At 39.7% G+C, this 18,274-nt stretch overlaps 1 protein-coding gene across 4 annotated transcripts in view; it reads left to right on the forward strand.

The window, feature by feature from the left end:
* The window catches only part of TEX2 (testis expressed 2), a 56,272-nt gene that overhangs the window by 8,725 nt on the left and 29,273 nt on the right, over positions 1–18,274 (forward strand). For all 4 annotated transcript variants that reach the window (XM_054221454.1, XM_054221453.1, XM_054221456.1 and 1 more), the window contains one exon: positions 15,988–17,639. In XM_054221454.1, coding sequence (XP_054077429.1) covers positions 16,014–17,639 — 1,626 coding nt within the window. In that variant the 5' untranslated portion in view covers positions 15,988–16,013. The remainder of the gene's footprint in view (positions 1–15,987; positions 17,640–18,274) is intronic.

Below are 18,274 nucleotides of genomic sequence, written 5' to 3' on the forward strand. Positions count from 1 at the left end.
TTACGTTCTCAGGATATATTTTTTGAAAATCTGCTTCTTCCATCCAGATGCCCTAGGCAGTGTATTTACCGATGAATTCTGCTATGAGTTGACTGTCCCGCAAATGTCTTTCTAGTCACAAAATGTGTATGGTGTGACAGTGGCTTTTCAGGCTCCTCCTCTAATACGCCAAGGCAAATAAATGCTGATTTGTGTGATCCGTTCAGATCTCACACTATTAAAGGAGGCATTGTCTGTTATGATCAGACTTCTCACTCCTTCGTGGAGTTCAGGAGAACTTTTGAGGGGGTGTGAAGGCTGTTCCGTGGTTTAACAGAGAGGAGCTCGTCTCACGGTGTGGCAATGAATGCGAGGTGAAAAGATTTCCGTGACGTGTCTAGATTTCCACTTGCATTGTTTTTTCAGTTTCCTCAAAAGAGCAACCGGTCTTGTCTCTAAAGCCTTCATTATCTTTAGCATGGCAGAGGCAGCTCCTTAGGGATGGGTGCAGTTTCCTCACACTTCAGTCGTCGCTGTGTTGTCACCTTATCCTGGAAGACAAATATAGCTGCCACCCATGGTTGGCATCTCTGACTTGACCTCTCTCAGCAATTAAAAGCCTTGCTTCAACAGCCACACCCCTGGTGTGTGGGGATGTGTGAGGAAGTGAGTGTGTAAGTACTCACTAACTTATTAACAGTGTATGTAATTCAGAGCGTGTGTAGCTGCTAGACTCGGATAAACAAATGTATGGTGGATTTAGTATTAAGCGCGTATATAAGAACACTGCCATATGCCTGAAATTAGAATTGCCTGCATAATAATGTAAGTGAACAAGGCAGGATATGGCTCAAAGACACTTATTTCCCTTTGCCCTTTTGAATCCATCTGGTGGCTTTTGCTGTTCTTTTATCTCCCAGCAAATCAAGACCTTAAAATTGATGACCTAAAATTCATTTCCTTGAAGCTACTTTAATGACACTTTTCTTTCTGTGCATGTCGTGCACAAAATGTAGCCCACACACAGTGGAGTGCCTTCATTCTTACCTATTTTATCAATTAGTTGAGACTATAGACATTATTTCTGTCTGCAATAGTAGAAACTTTTACAGTGCTGAAGGCATTTGCCGGACAAACATAACACTGATAATACTTGGGTTTTTTGAATAACAAATATCATAGGATGAGAAAGGGGAGGTTTTATCCCTTTTTCTACAGGGAACTAACTGCAAAGAAGAATGACAGTAAAGAGTTTGCGTGAATACTACTTGAGTTTAAAATAGAACTGGGGTTCTTCTTAAAAATGCGTTCAAAATTTTTTTAAGCTCGTTTCTTCATATCACGCTACGAACTCAGCAGGCAACTGGGGAATTGGGGTATGCATTGCCACAAGACACCCACCTTCTGACCTTTTCATTTTCAGCCTGTGGGGTTGTCAGATGAAATTCCTGGAGACAATACATTGATTAACATTTGCAAAAGTGAGATCTGTGTGTGTGTGTTACAGCTCATTATGGAGCCGATCAGAATTTAGTATGTGGATCTCTGAAATAAAGAGGCCTGGAAGAATTATTTCATTTAGACGTTGTCCCATCTTACTAGTCTACCTGAGGTCTGCTTTCCAGTAAGATAAGGACCTATGTCTGTGTCTGCATGCCGTATGAGTGAATTATATGGTAAACAAAATAGTTGCTTTCTGAGGTGAGAGAAGGAGTAATGGCTGTCCATGTTGCTTCCTGCATTATTGATTTTTGGAAACTACTTTTCACCGAAGGCAGTGAGAACACTTTTCAAGGAGTGCTGAAAAGTCCAGAAAACTGTTAATTAACTTAAACCTTTTAGAGACTTTATTTTTATTTTTTATTTTACATTTGTGGCCTGATTCATACAGTGAAAGACGATGTTCAGGTAGATCCATGCTGCTGAAAAAAAAGAAGAGTTGAGCACTTCTTTTCTTCCCAGTCTTATTTGGTGGCTTGTTTTGTTTTTTTTTTTTTGAGAGTATTCACATGACAAACTATCTTTCTGGGTTTGTTAATGGTACTCACGTTTTGAGAGAGAAAAACAGAGTAGGAAGGATCCTTTCATATTCTTGTTGCTTAGGGGTGTGAACAAAAGGGCTTTAAGGTGCATAAGGACCTCACTTTGTCATTACAGTATGCTGATTTTCTTTTTCCTTATGAGAAATGTGGTGTCTTTATATCTACTTCTATGTAAAATGATCCTGTTAATTCAGATTGCTAGCGAAGTTGTCTTTCTTTCATGTATCTACCTGCCATACTTTCTTAGTAATTAGGATTTAAAAAATATGTTGTGTGAGGTGCTCATCATTTTCTGACTCAGTTGATTTCGGTAAGAGTCAAGCCTGTAAAGCAGCTGTTAAGGCCAGGCAATCTGTAATTGATCTATCGTATGTTGCAGTGAAAATGTATTGCAGCTTTTCAAAATAGGAGTTACCTCAATCGCTCTTGGGGAAAAAAAAAAACAACAACAAACCACCAGAAAGCTTTAGTATATTAAACTGATCCATTAACTACTGCTCTCTTCTGTGTCTAATGCAAGAAATTAAAGGGAATGCAAATCAAGCTAGCGGCTTTGATTTTAGTAGCCTGTTTTTGTCAGGGATCTCTTTCATGTTCTGGATAACAGTCCAGTGAAGATCCTTGCCAACATCTGTCAGTTAATAAGTTTACACCTTGAAACGTTTAGAGTTATAAATAAGAAAACACGTATTTAAATGAGAACACACGTGTGGATGCTTTTGCCACATACTTCTGCTTCTTTTGCCTTAATACTTTTGTGGATTTTGTAAAATATTTGAATGTACTGTGATAGAGTGAGTAGGAATTTTGTGGTTGCTTCAGCCCTGTGCACTTGAGAGGGTTTTTTTGCATGTCTCATATGCCAGTATTTTTAATCACAAAATGCTTAAACTACTTTTTAATGCAAATTTAGTCTTTGAGAGACTATACTGAAATGTATATGACCGTTGCAAGGCTCTACAAGCTTCTTGACAAGCTGCAAAAACCCCAAGACCCCTTATGTCTTGGTAGTTAGTTGGGAAGCTGGGGAAGTGTGTTGTCTGTCCTGATGTTTTCAGTTGAGCCTCACTTAATATCTTTGTGCATTGAGGTTTGACGGTGTTTCTGTGTTGTGTGTTTGATTTTGTGGGTGTGTGTGGTTTTTTAAAACAAAAACTATGGTTTTGTCATGGGAGGAATTCAGGTGGTTAGAGGCTATCTATCTTCCATTTCAGTCTTGGGAAAAATTTGGTATCTTGGGTGGTCTCATGTCCTTATTGTTCTGCACTGCATCCTCCAGTTGGAAAGCTACAATGCTGTTGAACTTTTGCATTTTAGTTTCTAGGTATTTGAGTTGAACATAAATCTGAATGAAATGAGATGAACGTTGCCTCAAGCAGAGAGAGATGTCTGGTACTCGCCAGTTCCGAGTTTGACATTTTGTTTCCCTGCTATTCTTAGGACAAGGATTCTTCATAGTTGACTTTACATTTTGTTAACCTTCTGTGGATCCTTCTATGATCCACAGGTGACGTCTGCACACTTGTTGCTAGAATAAGATGGGTTGTATGGTTCTTCAGCTGCTTTAACTTGGCTCTCAGTCTTTGCTATTGCTGTTTTAAGAAGTTAGTGATTCTGTATGATCTTACTTGTTCAAAGTGCCGTGTGAATGCTACTTTTCAGTGAGGTAAGTTAATGCAAAATTTTTTTTTACCCTCTTAGTAATATTGAGACTCAAAATAACATGATTACCTGCTCAGGGCTTTCATAGAAGTCTGGAAATCTAGTCCATAAGCTATTTCCTTGCAAAATCAGATCATGGAGAGCTTTTTTGTTCATGTGGTGCTGGTTTGCGTTTCTTGCCTTTGCAGTTTCCAAGTTTCATGAAATGCTGATAATACCTTTGTCTGTTAATTTTTCATGGAATCCAATGACAGGCAAGGCTACTCAATGAATGGCGTAGAGCTATTGGCAAGACTTGCCTCTCTAAGTGCTAGGAACAATTATTTTAAGAAATCTTGAGGAACGGTCTGGCTTTTGGGTTGAATTACTTTTGTCCCACCACTTCTCAAACTCGATTGCAACTCTGAAAAGACTTGCATGTTATGAAGTCCTATTTATTGACCTTTTCCTAAGCTTTTCTATCCTTTGGACCCTCTGGGGATTACGCTTGCAAAACCTTCTGAGAAATCCTGTTCTGTTCTATCTGGAATGCATTTTCTGCACTTATCAAAGACAGTTTTTGCTTTCCTTAGGAAGATGAGATGCAAGGAAGTAAGCAAATGTAATCAACATGCCCTCTAACAGTAGTTCCCTATGTTAATAGCTGTAGCTTGCTATATATCTTCAGGTGAATAAATTTTCATGTGTTAAGTACGACTACTGTTCTAGTTAGGTATGAGTACTTTTTTGTGTTAAATGCGGATGTAGGCCTTCTCCTTCCCATAGACAATTTAAGCTGTCTGAAAGTAGCTTTGCTTTGATTAGTTGTTCTTGTTTTGTTGCCAACTGCCTGGGGATCTAAAAGTTGAAAAAGTACCACCAGGGCTGGAGGATGAGAAAGATCAGAAACCAGATAATCCTCAGATAATGACTGCGTTGTGCCTGGGGCATGCCAAGGTCCTAAGCATGTGAAGCCATCTACATTTCTACGGGGAGTTCTGTATTTCTTGCACTTCTGACAGGGTCTAGAGTGGTTGCAAAGGCAACAGCAATGACCTGGCTGTACTGGAAGAGCTGGAGATAGCGTGCTGCTTCTGGCTGAAGCTACGTTGGTAAAATAACCCAAGAGATGTCAGCGTGAGTAACCTTCTGTATACAACACAGACATTTCTTTTAGCCAAGACATATTGACCCATCCATCCCCAACACACGTGCAAAGACACATTCACAGATGTGTGGCAGTGCAGGATGGCAAAATGTCCTGCTGATACTTGTGTACATGAAGTTGTGAGGACTTTTCTGGTAGAGAAGAGGACTCACTGCATGCATGCAGTGTTGCAGAGATACTCCACTTGTTTGGGTTGGTCTGCGAGAGTGGAAAGATTCTCCCCTCTGCCTTTTTTCTGCTCTAACATTGTGACTTTCTGGAACATGCTTAGACAGTAAAATAATAAATGTGGCATCACTGTTCCATCATGCTTCTGTAGCTTGCTTTTTTATTATTATTATTTTTTTATTTAAAAGAGTTATTACCTTGCTGCTTAGGGATGGTGTGCTTGGTCCAAACCTAAATACTTCTAAGCATTTAATGCTTTAGTCCTATTTAGTTAAACCAGAGAATACTCCCTTCTCTAATTTTGAAAACATCTTTAAGAAATAAGGAAACCATGATTACATACTGTGTTTTGTCATGTCAGGTAAAAGAGCCTTAAAGCACTAGTTCTGCCTTGCATGCTAATCCTCTGTAAAACATGAAATTAGAATGAAGGTTCTACATATGAAATATAAGATTTGATAAATCATTAAAAATCCACTGAAAAAATGTATCTCTTTAGATAGCTCTGGGCTGTGGTTTGTAAATCTGTAGATTCCATTCCTTTTTTTAATGATCTTTTGTAACTACATTTTACTTGGGGACCTAGAGTTTGAGTTATTAATTGGTGCTGCTCATCTATGTTTAGCTTCATGTAGCCAAGCATATTTATTTTTAGTATCTTTTCTGCTGTTTTCATATGAAGGTGTACGATGGTTGTTTTAACTTTGCAGTTGCTGTGAATATTGACTGAATTTTTTTGTTAGTGAAATTAATGTAAATGTAAAAAAAAGTCCTCGAACACTCACTTGTTACCTGTAGGCAGTTTTACCTATTGATGTGTGTTTGAATTGTTGGGAAAAATGAGCCTGTAATACAATTCTGATAAGCCCTTTTTAATTTAGGATTCAAGGCAGCTTATTTTACTTCATTTTGGAAACATGCTTTTCTATAAGTCACTCAGTCAAAATTTCCCCTAAAGATTTTATAGTGACCTTTAATTTAATCAGTGATGCGGACAGCATTTTCAACTGTGGACTAATCCACGGAGGTTTTAGATAATCTTTCAGCAGATTAATGAGGAGTTGATTTTTTTTTTCTTTCCACTGAGCTAAGAATGAGTTACAATGCTGCATAGTTCTGTATTCTGCCTTAGCATTTACCCTCTTGATAGGATGTAATTTTATGTGCAAGCTTTTGATGTTTTGTATTTTTAATAATAAAACTTTTTCTGTCAAGTTGCAGAACTTCTGCAGCACCAGCAAATTCTGATTTAGCCTCTCCTCCCTTTTAGAAGAGAACAGACCCAGCAGTTATATATTTATTGCTCAGGATGGCTAACGGACCAGTGGTTTTTTTACTCCCCTTTAGCTTGTCAGGGCGACTCTGAAGAGGGTGCTTCAGCCAGGTAGAATAGCAGTTTTAGAAAAGCATAAAAAGCTGGCTTTAGACTGTGACAAAAGTTTACCTCTCTCTTTCAGTCTGTGAGTACGCTCTGGTTTTAATGCGTTTATTTCTAAATCCCTTACTGCAGGAATTTCAGATCTAGGTCTGTAAACCATTGTTTTTCAGGGGCATTTCTCTTCTCACTCATGACCAAATCAATTTTTTGGCTGATTCTGATGCCAGCAGCTAGTTATCTGGAAAAATGAGTATTTGAATGTACTTCTTAAAGGCAGTAATATATGATAGAGGAAATGACTGAATCTCCAAAATCTGTGATAGAGGGAGGAGGGGAGGGGTGGTTGTGGTGGTGTTATTATTTTGTTTTGTTCTGTTGTGGGAACTGGGGAACTTGTAAAAGGTCCCTTTGAACTGTTCAATGCTAAATATTTTGGAAGGAAAAGATGCTACTTGTTGCTTGCAATTATGAATGATAAAGAAACAAGAGTAAAGTACTTCTTAGAAGGAGAACACATGAATGGAGAAGTCGTAATGTGCCAGAATTTTAGTTGTTCTCATTGTGCCGGCTGGGAGTAAGCCTTTAATCAAATTACAGTGGTGCAGTTTGAATCTACTGCAAAGAGCAGAGGAATATGTTATTGAAAGTGTGTGAATAATCTGGAAAAAAAAATCCTAGGTTATGAGTTGACTAAATGGTAAAAGCAACTTTTTGTTATTACAAGAGTTCTTTTCATAGTGCTTCACTAACATGTATAATAGAGTATTGAGGAGCTTCACCAGTAATGCTGCAATTGGATGGGAAGCAAACATCAGTAGAGGTTGTGTCGAAGTTGAGCTCTTGACGAGCTGCACATTAAGAACCTGTTTCTGGGTTCAACTTGCAGCTAATATTACCAGTACTCACTCCATACCTCTTCCAGCTTCTCCTTTGAATTTCAGAGAGGCAGTTGTGTTGCAAAATAAAATTTGACCTGTAGCGATTGACAAGTGCTACAGTGATAAGACGGGAAGGCAGCAACCTCTGTCTAGGTGTGTCATCAGGTTGGTTGAACTGCAGAAGTTCTTCTTGCCTTGGTGTTGACAGGCTTCAGCTCCCAGGTCTGCCAGCTTGGAAGCGTTGCGCTAACTCCACGTTTTGCTGGCTAGTTTTCTGTCTCGCACTTCAGCAGACTTGCCGCTGCCCTGTTCTTAATCTAGTGCTCTGTTGGAATCGAGTCCTCCTGGGACCGTGCTGTCCTTCTGAAGTCCAGCAGAGCACAGGCATCGTTCTGTGAACGTGGCCTTCGGGATACGGGCCAGAGGGATGAGGAGCCTGTCCTGCAGCTGCGATTCGTTCTCTTTGCAGAAAGCTCCTAGTTTTTCTGTGTTTCTATATGTCCTTGTTTTTAAAAGAATAAATGTCACAATATGTAGCAAAATAAAGTGACTCTTCTCTACCCACAGTTTACTCTTCTTCTATGAGTTATTGCAGGCTTTGTTTTAAGCTTCGATGTAACTTCTTTTATTTCTTCTGTTAGGGGAAATGTTAAATTTTCCATAAATATCACTTCACTTCAGTCTTAGGAAAAGCATTAAATAGGAAGAAGTTAATTTTTGCTGAATTTCTGGACAACCTTTAACTACTTACCTTTTAGTATTTGTCAAAATTAAACTGTAGTGCAGCTTTATGAAGTTTTTGGTGTAAGTGGTGTGTCATGGATGGAGAATAGGAAAGAATAATGATTAATCTTTTATCAGTGAAGGCAGAGAAACTAATGGGGTAGCTGACCTTTCCTATGTCTTTGGGGAAAATGTTAATATAGAATAGACTTGCTTAGCTAACATTAGACAATTTTCATTTGATTATTTTTGAAGCATTGTAAATATAAGCTTGTATTAAGGCACTTATTAGCAGTGCCTGTCTTCAGAAATAATTCCAGTAATTTTGAAGATTCCTTATTTGCCATTGCAATTTTACTTGACCTTTCTGTCCTAGACTTCAGTAAACACCTCCTCTTATTTGTCTCTTTGGGTTTTAGTTTTCATTAAAAGTGTCATCTCATTGACAATACTTTAAAATCTTGCTTAGGATCTTTCATTTAAGTATCCCTAAGTGTACCGAAATGTTGGTTATTTAATTTGGATTTTTGTTACCTTAAAGGCATTCGCACAAAAAAAAAAATTAAAATATATATATATATTATTTTTTTTTTTAATGAGGCTCAGAGAACTCCCGATGGAGGTATTTTAGCTGTTAACCAGCTTAGTTGTGATAACCTGGTTGACCTTTGTTAGAGGTACGTGCTGTGGAAGGTGTGTGTCTTACAGTACATAGTGGGTGGCACGATCTATTTTGGCTGTGATCCTAGCGCTGACTTCAGTTGAATGCATCGGACTACTTTCTTTTAATAGTACTTGATACTGGTATAAAATTATTCATTTCTGCTTAGATTTAAAACACGTTTTATTGGATTTTTGTTCCTCTTCTCCCCTCTTTCCCCCCCCCCCCCGCCCCGTATCTCAAATCCAGTTGTGTGAGCTTGAAAGGTGAAGCAAAACTTTCTTCTTATCCTGTTGGAAAGTGAGCTTTAAAGCATTACCTTTAGGCTGGGTAACTAGATCCCTGACACAAAGAATTCATGGGGCGATTGTGTGATGGTAATTACCAGTCCTTTCTATGTAGTTCATTTAAAAGTAATGACTAGTGGATGTAAAAGGAATAACAGGTGTTAACCATGGAATACATTAACTTGTGAAGCTGCCAGGGGAACTTAATTTATTGTAATCAGAAATTTGAACGGGCATAGGAAAGAGTGTTGAAATTTGTTTTTTGTGCCGGTTTTGTATGGTATAGATTTGCTGAATGAGATGAAATTTACGTGGCAGATAATGTCCCAGTAGCTGTCATCTATACTTCGATGAGATCATTCTGGGCTAAATACATGGGAAGTGGCTTTCTAGACTGCTTCTGTGGGAAAGTGGTAACAGTTTATTGGCGCTGTAAACTTCTGATGTTTAAAACATTGCTTAAATGAAGACAGTAATTGATAAGGATTGCTAATACTGTGCTTTGTTTTGAAGGACCTGAAATGAAGACTTCTTGCTCTTAACAGAAGGAATTTTGTCTAATGCTGTTAGCTCTGTTATTTATTTTAAATAAGTATAAAGAATAGCAACAGTCCTCCCATAACCCTCGGTGTTAGAAGGAAGATACTGGCTAAGTCTCTAATAAGTCAACCGAAAACTGTAATTTCAGAGAGCAAGTATGAATTTCACATTGGCCTGCACAGGTATTCCCAAACTGGGAAAGATTTAGCATGCCTACAGCCTGGTTTGGGAACAGTGGCTAGATGCATTAAGGTGGTTCTGTCTATGATAATGTAAGATTTTCTGTAGTTCTGTTACACCACATAGATGTTGGAAAGATACTTTTAAACAAATATACACTACTTCTTCCTAACAAATGGAGAATAGATTTAGAGTATGAATCGTGTGTCTGTCTTCAGTCTGACACTTGGAAATGACTATCGAGTAACCCAAAATAATAATGAGCCCCATTAGCCCTAAAGAAGGACTGTTTTCCCCAGTCTAGGTGATGGCAGGAGGTGCCTGTTGAAAGGGTGGTGGCACAGAAGGATTATTGGGAAAGCAGAGATGTGACCAGTTAGAAACATCTTTCCCTTTGAACAGTGATGGCAATCTGCATGAAGTCAAATTGTGGCATTATCAATAATCAAATTAGTGGCTTCTTGAATAGCATTCTGTTCTTCTGACAGATACAGGGAAAAGTATTACAATGGCTTTTAATAACTTGTAAGACTTTACTTAGCAGGAAAGGAATTTCTGTTCTCTGGGAAACACTTTTTCTGGTCTGTGTTTATTAGCAATGAGCAGGGAAAATACCCTGACAAGTTGTGAACCTTGCTGCAGAGTTTTATGAAAGTGTTGTACTAAATAGGGCATACCCTTTCCTCCTCGTGTAGGTGTTGCATTAAGTAATAGCAATGTGATTGGAATAGTTGGCTGTTGCAATACATGTGAATTTAGTTACCCGATCTGTCCTTCTTCTCCAACTGAATGATTATGAAAATCACAAATTGCTCTACTGGATATCCCTTACTTAATTAGTAAATGTGTCTAAATTGAACTGGGTATGGGTGGATAAAGTAAGTGTGGTGTATACAACTTTGACCTGTTCTTTTAAGTTAGTTCCTAGTTTGCTGCTTTGTGTATTGGTTGAATCACCTTCAAAACCATTAACGTGAAAATAATTGCTTTTCTTTATCTATAAAGTTGATAGTGTAGCTGTCTAAAACAGGCACTTGAGTGCACAGAGTATTTTCTAGTGCTGTGAAGTAGGCGGTTTCCGAGGCTAAGCTGAAGAGGGGCAGGGGTGTGTTTGCCCGCTGCAGGGACAGGGAAGGTTTGCCGGTTCTGGAGAGGGCTGTTTGTGCTGTTGGGCAGGAGGACGGGTTGCTTGGGTGTGTGTCTATTTCTGGAAACACTCCCAATTAGTCATTCCTGTTGTAGGTAAGAGCGTACGTCACTGTAGTGGCACTTACAAAAGGTGTCATGGCCGAACTTGACCCAGCATTGCCCAACACCTGGTCTCTCCCTGTGTGTCCCTGTTGGCCAGCTGGTGCATCACGGCGTGGGGCAGACATCTTGTCACCTGTGTAAAACGTGTCCCCAGCTCCCGCTCTGTGCTGTCTCACCGCTCCGTAGCAAAGGGCTAGGCAAGACATATTTTCTTTTCCCAGGCAGCGTGCGTGCACTGTTCTCCTGGCTTGCTCTTTCCTGTTGTTGTAGCGCTTTAAAAGCAATGCCTGTAGGTGAGGTTTATAAGCTGCTGTTATGTGGGTGACGGGGTGCAGTGCCTTAACAGAAGAGGGGGAAGTGGCAGTGGTTTGTTGGCAGCTCTCTCATTCCATCCTGCAAAAGCATCCAAAGTTCAAACCTTTTGGGGGAAAGGAATTATTTTCCAAGCAGCCTCCTTCCCTTCCGGGTTTGTTTGAAGCATTTGAAGCCTGAGGATCTAAAACTATTATTCAGGCCTGCCAGCCACAAAAGTAGAGCTTCAGAATCAACAACACAAAAACCCCGAAGACCTAAAGAGGCATCCAGGGAAGATGGGGACAGTGTGGCTTTCAAAAGAAGGATCAATAAAAACATAAGTTGCTGCAAGTATCGGTGTAATCTTCAAACAGTTGGTTCGGAATTGTGCTCCTTCAAACAGGGAGGCCAGGAATGCTGGGTCTTCAAACAGGTGGGAGAGGAGATGAGGAGCAGGAAAAAGGGGAAGCAACAAGTGAGGAAAAGGTAGCTGGAAATCCAGTAAAGAAGTGAATCTGTTAGACTGATTCAAGGGGCAAAAATGTGTGGTTCAAGAGCCTGATGAAATGCCTTTGTTATCAAAACCGAACACCTAGTGGAAGAGCTGTCAGTAGTGGTAGCAGTGGAAGAAGTCAGGGATGTTATTGTTGTATTCGCTATGGAAGGTCTTCTCAACATCCACTTTGGAAAAAAAAAAAAAAAGGAAACCAAGTGCTTCGCAATAAAAGAGAAATCGTGCTCAGGAATGCATTGGAAACATGGGCCTGCCCAGCGCAGGGGAAAATCTCCCCCATCCAGTGTTTGTGGGGGAGAAGTTACTCGCAGCAGGATATCTGGTATGTTAAGAGGGGTCAGAGTTGTTAAAAGCTTGGAATAACGTAGAGAAAGCGCTAATATTGTAATCCCAATTGATACTCAGAATGCCTGTGATGAAATATCTGCTGTTGGCCTAAGCACGTGTGCTCTCCTAAGTAAATAACATTACAGCATTTCTCCTGTGTCGTACACTGTTTTTTTAATGTAACAATTGTTTGAAAATTTGATACCAGATACAGCTTTCAACAGCTGTGCTTGCGAAAAGCATGAACTGCCTTTTAGCAAAACCGGCCTATGAACAGGGTTGATTTAGAAAGTTCCAGCAAGATCAAAGAAAGCTAAAAATGATTATTTGCACAAATAGAAATGGTTGTTCCTGGAAACCAGTCCCCTCAACTGAGATATCGCTCGGGCCAGATATTAAGGGCAATGGATACTACAGAGTTATCTTGTAAGTCACGGGCTGAGGATGCCGAAGTACAAGCAGGTGGATTAATGTTCTGCTGCTGCCCCGCTGATAGTGCTGATTTCAGAATGTGCTTTTATAAGACGTAATTCATGGTGTAGTAACATGTTTAAGGGTAGGTAAATATTGGCTAATCAAGAACTTCCTTCCTTTCTGTGTTAACTAGTTAACCATCATGTAAAAAAAGTCTTGCTTGTTCACTAAGCAGTACAATCTTTTATCAGTACATTTGGTGTGTGCAAGTAAACTTCATCTGTTTCAGGTAATTAGCACTGCATTAGCACAACATAGCAACTGGTGTTTAAACACAAGGTAATTAACTGCACAGTGTAAACATGATGTGCTCAAGAGCTAACCAAACCCATGAATTTCTAGCTGATAGAAGATAACTGACTAGAAATGTTATTGGGGGGGGTGAGGGGAGTAGTTAATGTTTTTCTCCTGTGTTGCTAGATTATTGATACACGGTCAGTGCCAAGTGGGCAGAAGAGAAAGCATCAGATGTTTCAGGCTGATGCCAACAGCACTGTGTGCAAGTGCAATTCTCGTGCATGGATTTTTTTGGTTGTTGGGGTTTTTTTTGTTTGTTTTTGTTTCTTTCCTTCCTTAGCGTATAGTATTGTAATAGCTTAATGTCCTTGAAGATGCATAGGGGTTTTTTGTACTTTCAAATTTTGGTTTGCTAGTCTTGCAATTTCAGAACTGGCACAAAATGTTAGAGATGTGCGATAGCTGATGGTCCAGCACTAGGGGAATAGAAATAGGGTTGGATACATACCTTGTACAGTAGTAGTTTTTCCCCTCTCCAAAATACATTTGGGTGCATTTGTCTAAAAAAAAATTGGGAAATTTGCAGTTTGAACTATGTGAAATGGAACTGTGTCCATGGGAAGCATGGATTCTGTATGCTGGTGGTTCCCAAGTGTGCTAATGCAACAGGGAAATGGAAGACCAAGTTTCTAACCAAGTGTTATCACTCACCAAGTCGTATGTACATATGACTGATAAAGGCATATCTAAACCTTGGAATATCTGAGAGTTCTTATTGTTGGAGTAAATAACTAGTTGACCCACAGACGTGGCAGGAAAGGTAAAATCTGCTGAGTCCTAAGTGGGCTGGAGGTACACCCCCATCACTGAAAGTGGGTTCTCCATTTAATACTGCTACTTTGATATGTCAGGTGGATTTTGGGGAGGACAGAAAAATACAGTTCCATGATAAAAGCTGAAGCCAGAACCTGATCTTGAGGCAGAATTTGGTCTCTTAAGCAGTTTGTCAGAAAAATGGTTAGATGTCAAGTGAAATCATGACTAGGGTCTGAAAGCGTCCTTTGGTTCTTTGAACCCAAACTGGCTTCCTGACGTATGCAGCAGAACTGGGACTGAAAACTGAAATTAAAATTTCTGGAGGCTTTGCATGAAGCAGCATAGAGGCCAGCTCCTTCTGTACAACCTGATTGGGAAGCATGCAAATGCTAGAAAAAGCAAGGAATAAACTAGTCAACAATTTAGAAGCGATAAAATGAACGGCTATAGGGAGTAGGAAGTTGTGGACAGATATTCACTTCTGTTCCGACATTACTGGATAAGCTAGATAGCAAAGATCTACTATTTTAAAATGTTTAACCCAGCTCATTTTACTGACAGGTTAAAAAATGTTTGCGTGAACAGCTCCATTAGCGAGTACAAAGGGCTACAGCCGGTAGCAGGAAGATGATGACGAACAGGTGGCACTAGCTTGGTGGATAATACAATCTGATATCACAACTGTGAAGAGCACACTTCTTCACCACCACATAATAATTTTTCTGAACGGCTCTTTAAACATCAGCAGAGGCCTCTCATTAATTCAGCTTGACAGTTTGATTACAGCATTTTAACAGCTTCTGAAAAATAATTCAGTTACTGAAGTGGTAAACTTGCTGCCTTGACAATGAAGGTAGAGTGCTGCCTCACAGCCGGGAAGGCAGAGCTAATCTTGTAATTCCTGATCCATCTTTGTGTCTTGGTTTAAATGTGTGATATTTCCTCTCCATGTAAAGATATGCTAAGTTCGCTTTCATGGGTCAATAAAACGTTTGAAGTAACATATAGATATAATTGGTGTTAAGAGCAGGTATGTTAGTGTGTGTCGCATAAGCAGCCTGTGTGCACCGGTCTGATCAGAGATCGATATGTTCAAAAAGTAGTACTGCTGTATCAATGACAGGAACAGTTGCCTCTGCTGAAGCGTGTTCTTACAACAAAACTGCTAGCAGTAATAAATTATTTGGGAGTGTACGTTATCCGAGGTAGATCTCGAACATGCTGTATCTGCGATAGTCTGACTCCTGTCTTTTTGACAACAGTTAGTTTGATACTGTCCGTTATTGAAATGTTTGAAACTACTGCATCTTGCTGTACTGGGATTCTGCTAAAATACATTTGTAAAGGGTATCTAGTCCTGGACTTCAGGAGGGTAACCTTTAAAATTAATTTCTGTCAATTATGTTTTGTTTTGCCTGCAATTATTGGAGTATTGTCTGTCCCGATCACTTGTCCGTAGCTTGCAAAACCTGGAAAGACAAAGAAGAATCATAGAATCTTTTGGTTTGGAAAAGACCCATAAGGTCATCAAGTCCAACCATAACCCACGGTAACACACATGATAAAATACAATTTAAATCTCTACTTCCTATAGACCAGTTCAAACAAGCATACGAGAGAAGGTACTATCCCACACGTGAAGACGTTTACATATTTCTAACCTTGCTTCGAGTTTCAAATTTGCTTTATTTAAAAGAAATAGAGAGCATTAATTATTGTATGTAGAATAGAACTGAGAGTTAGGAGTGAAGAATTTCAATGTGCTGGGGTGGGATGGGACTTCTGGAACTCAGAAGCGCATCTCATGGGGAAAATAGGAGGATTGTGCATCAGAGACGAACTATCGTTTCAGAACACTTGAAGGTAATTTTAGCAGCACGGCGCTTCTTAATGTTGCCATTTTGTGCTATGTAGAAATATGTTAACTATCAAACAGTAACCTAGATCTGTAATTTTGAGCATAAGTATCTTCTGCTTGTTGTTTTTGCGTGGGTGGGTGGGTGGTGGTTTTTTTTCTACCTAAAATTGTGTCAGATTCTTCCTTCAAGATCGTCTGAGAGGATCTGGTAATGCTCTCCATGCCTGTCCATGATTGCAGATTGTCCTAAGCATGGTTTTTCTCCTTGTCTGTCTGTGTGCTTGCATTTAATGATACGAAGAACGAGGTGGTTAAGCAGATGTGAAGGGGGTATTAACTAAAATATAGATATGTTTTATGCAATGAAATAAATCTACAGTCAGTTTCTTTAGTAACAGTCTATAATTTGAGTAGACAGCTTTAAATCCAGTGAGATGAAGAGTGTCCAGAGTGTTTTAATTTCCAACTTGTTGCATATTATCGGTCTCTCCTGTTTGGCTTAACAATTGAAAATAAGGGTGTTTGAAGGGGGAAAGAATGCATTTAACATAGTATTACATTTTCTTCACAGACTCTGACACATCTCTGGGACCTGCAATGACAAGTCAGAACAGTAGCCATGCAGAGAAAACTGGTGAAATGTCCTCAAAGTCAGCACCAAAAGTGCAGGTCCAACGATCTGTCTCTCGAGAAACCATCACTATTCATTTCTCTGCATTTGGGAAGGAGGAAGAAGAGGAGGAAGAGGAGTTTAAGGAATTTCTTGATGAGGAACTAGATGACCAAAGCATTGTAACAGCACTTGAAGCCAAGGAAGACCTCTGCTTTGAGCATACTGGCCATGATTTTTCTGGTCCAGCTACCTCGCTTAACATGGCCAACTCTGCATCACTACTGTCCTCATCGCCTGCAGTTCTGCCGACTGCAGAGACTGTAAAGCTGTTGGATTCTCCTTCCACATCCCAAGTATTCAGTGCAGTGCCACTAGTTCTGTCTCCATCATCACACTCGTGTCATACAGTTAGCTTATCAGGTGCACCACCATCTGTGGAACAGAAATCCAGCCTGTTGTCTTCCCCATCCTCATCCCCTACCAGGTCAGTTGTCTGCTCTAGTGGATCACCCACAGTTTCTAGTTCAAAACCTTTTAAGGGTTTAGTCAAGTCCCTTTCAACAGATGTGGAACCAAAAGAACCCACCCCACCAATGCGACATAGACAGTTAATGAAAACCTTAGTGAAATCTCTGTCTACAGACACTTCTAAACAAGAATCTGAAGCTGTGTCTTACAGACCACCCGACTCGAAACTGAACTTGCATCTGTTCAAACAGTTCACTCAACCTCGAGCTACAGGTGGTGATTCTAAAACTGCCCCCTCATCTCCATTAACGTCTCCCTCTGACACTCGTTCCTTTTTTAAAGTACCTGAAATGGAGGCTAAAATTGAAGATACTAAAAGACGCCTTTCTGAAGTAATCTATGAGCCTTTTCAGCTGCTCAGTAAAATAATGGGTGATGAAAGTAGTAGCCACAGGCCCAAAGCCTTATCTTCAAGTGCTTCAGAACTCTCAAACCTTTCCAGTTTGAATGGCCATTTGGAAAGCAATAACAACTACAGCATTAAGGAAGAAGAATGCGATTCCGAAGGGGATTTTTATGGAAGTGACTTTAACCTGAATAAGAACGATCAGTCAAAGGTGGCTGAGGAACATGCAAAAGAGACAGAGACCAAAAGCTCTCAGTCTGCAAGCACAAAGGATGTGAGTTCGAAAACTTCACTTGTACTTGAAAAATGTTCGTTGTCTGCACTAGCAAGCAGAGAGGATGAGGAGTTTTGTGAACTATATTCTGAAGACTTTTCCTTGCTAGAGGATGAAAGCAAAACTGATAAACCTACCGAAACTTTGCTCGATCCCGAGGTGACTGAGGAAAATGGTACTATGCTCAGTAGTGAAGATGAAAATAATCTGTATGTGCAACAGCCTGAAATCCCAGTGAAAACTTTATACTTCTTAACACTGTTAGTCTATGCTTACTTTATTATCCCTCTCCCTGGCTACTTAAGTGGACTCTTATTTGGAATGGCCCTTGGATTTATGATAGCTGTCTGTGTGATTTGGTTTCTTACTCCACGTACTCGTGAATATCACAAATGGCATAAAAGTATGAAAAAGCAATGGAATATGGGAGCTCTAGACATCAAAGAACCTGAAATACTGAAGGTGAGGTCATGGCATTTTGTGTGTGTGTGTCTGTGTGCATTACTTTGGGTAGAAGTAGTAAACTAGATTTAATCTGAAGGTGTAAATGAGCTGAGTTATCCCCATTTGTAAATGGAGTATTGTTTTAGGATCAGGAGGCTTTGACAGGGGCACCAATGGTTTAGTATCAAAGAATGTGTAAGGCTTCAGTGTCCTTAAGGATTAATAGAAAAACAGAATTGCTTCAAAAATAAAAGGGCAAGTGGTTTTGCTGATGGATTTGAAATGATCCAACTGAACTACTGAGAGCAAGTAGTGTCAGAGTTGAGCACGTAAAATAACAATTGTGCTTGAAGCTGCACTTTGTGAGATGTATTTTTTTTCTGGGGTATTTTGCTGTTGAGGCAGTAATTTGTCTGTCTCGTCTGTTCAGCCTAACCAGATTCAAAAGCGTTGTGTTCAAGTAAAGCATAGATAGTTGGAGAGCATATGGATTCTCCTCAAACATGAGCTAACTGGAATGGGAAGAGGAGTGAGTGATGAAAGGGACGCACTCATGGGTTATGATGTCTGGTTCTGTGTGCTGATAGCTTGAATATTGTACTGTACGCTATGAATTACAGTTCAGTAAAATGTGTGTCTGAGAGCTATGTTTT

This window comes from Rissa tridactyla, chromosome 15 (assembly GCF_028500815.1).
Source record: "Rissa tridactyla isolate bRisTri1 chromosome 15, bRisTri1.patW.cur.20221130, whole genome shotgun sequence".
Lineage (NCBI taxonomy): Eukaryota > Metazoa > Chordata > Aves > Charadriiformes > Laridae > Rissa > Rissa tridactyla.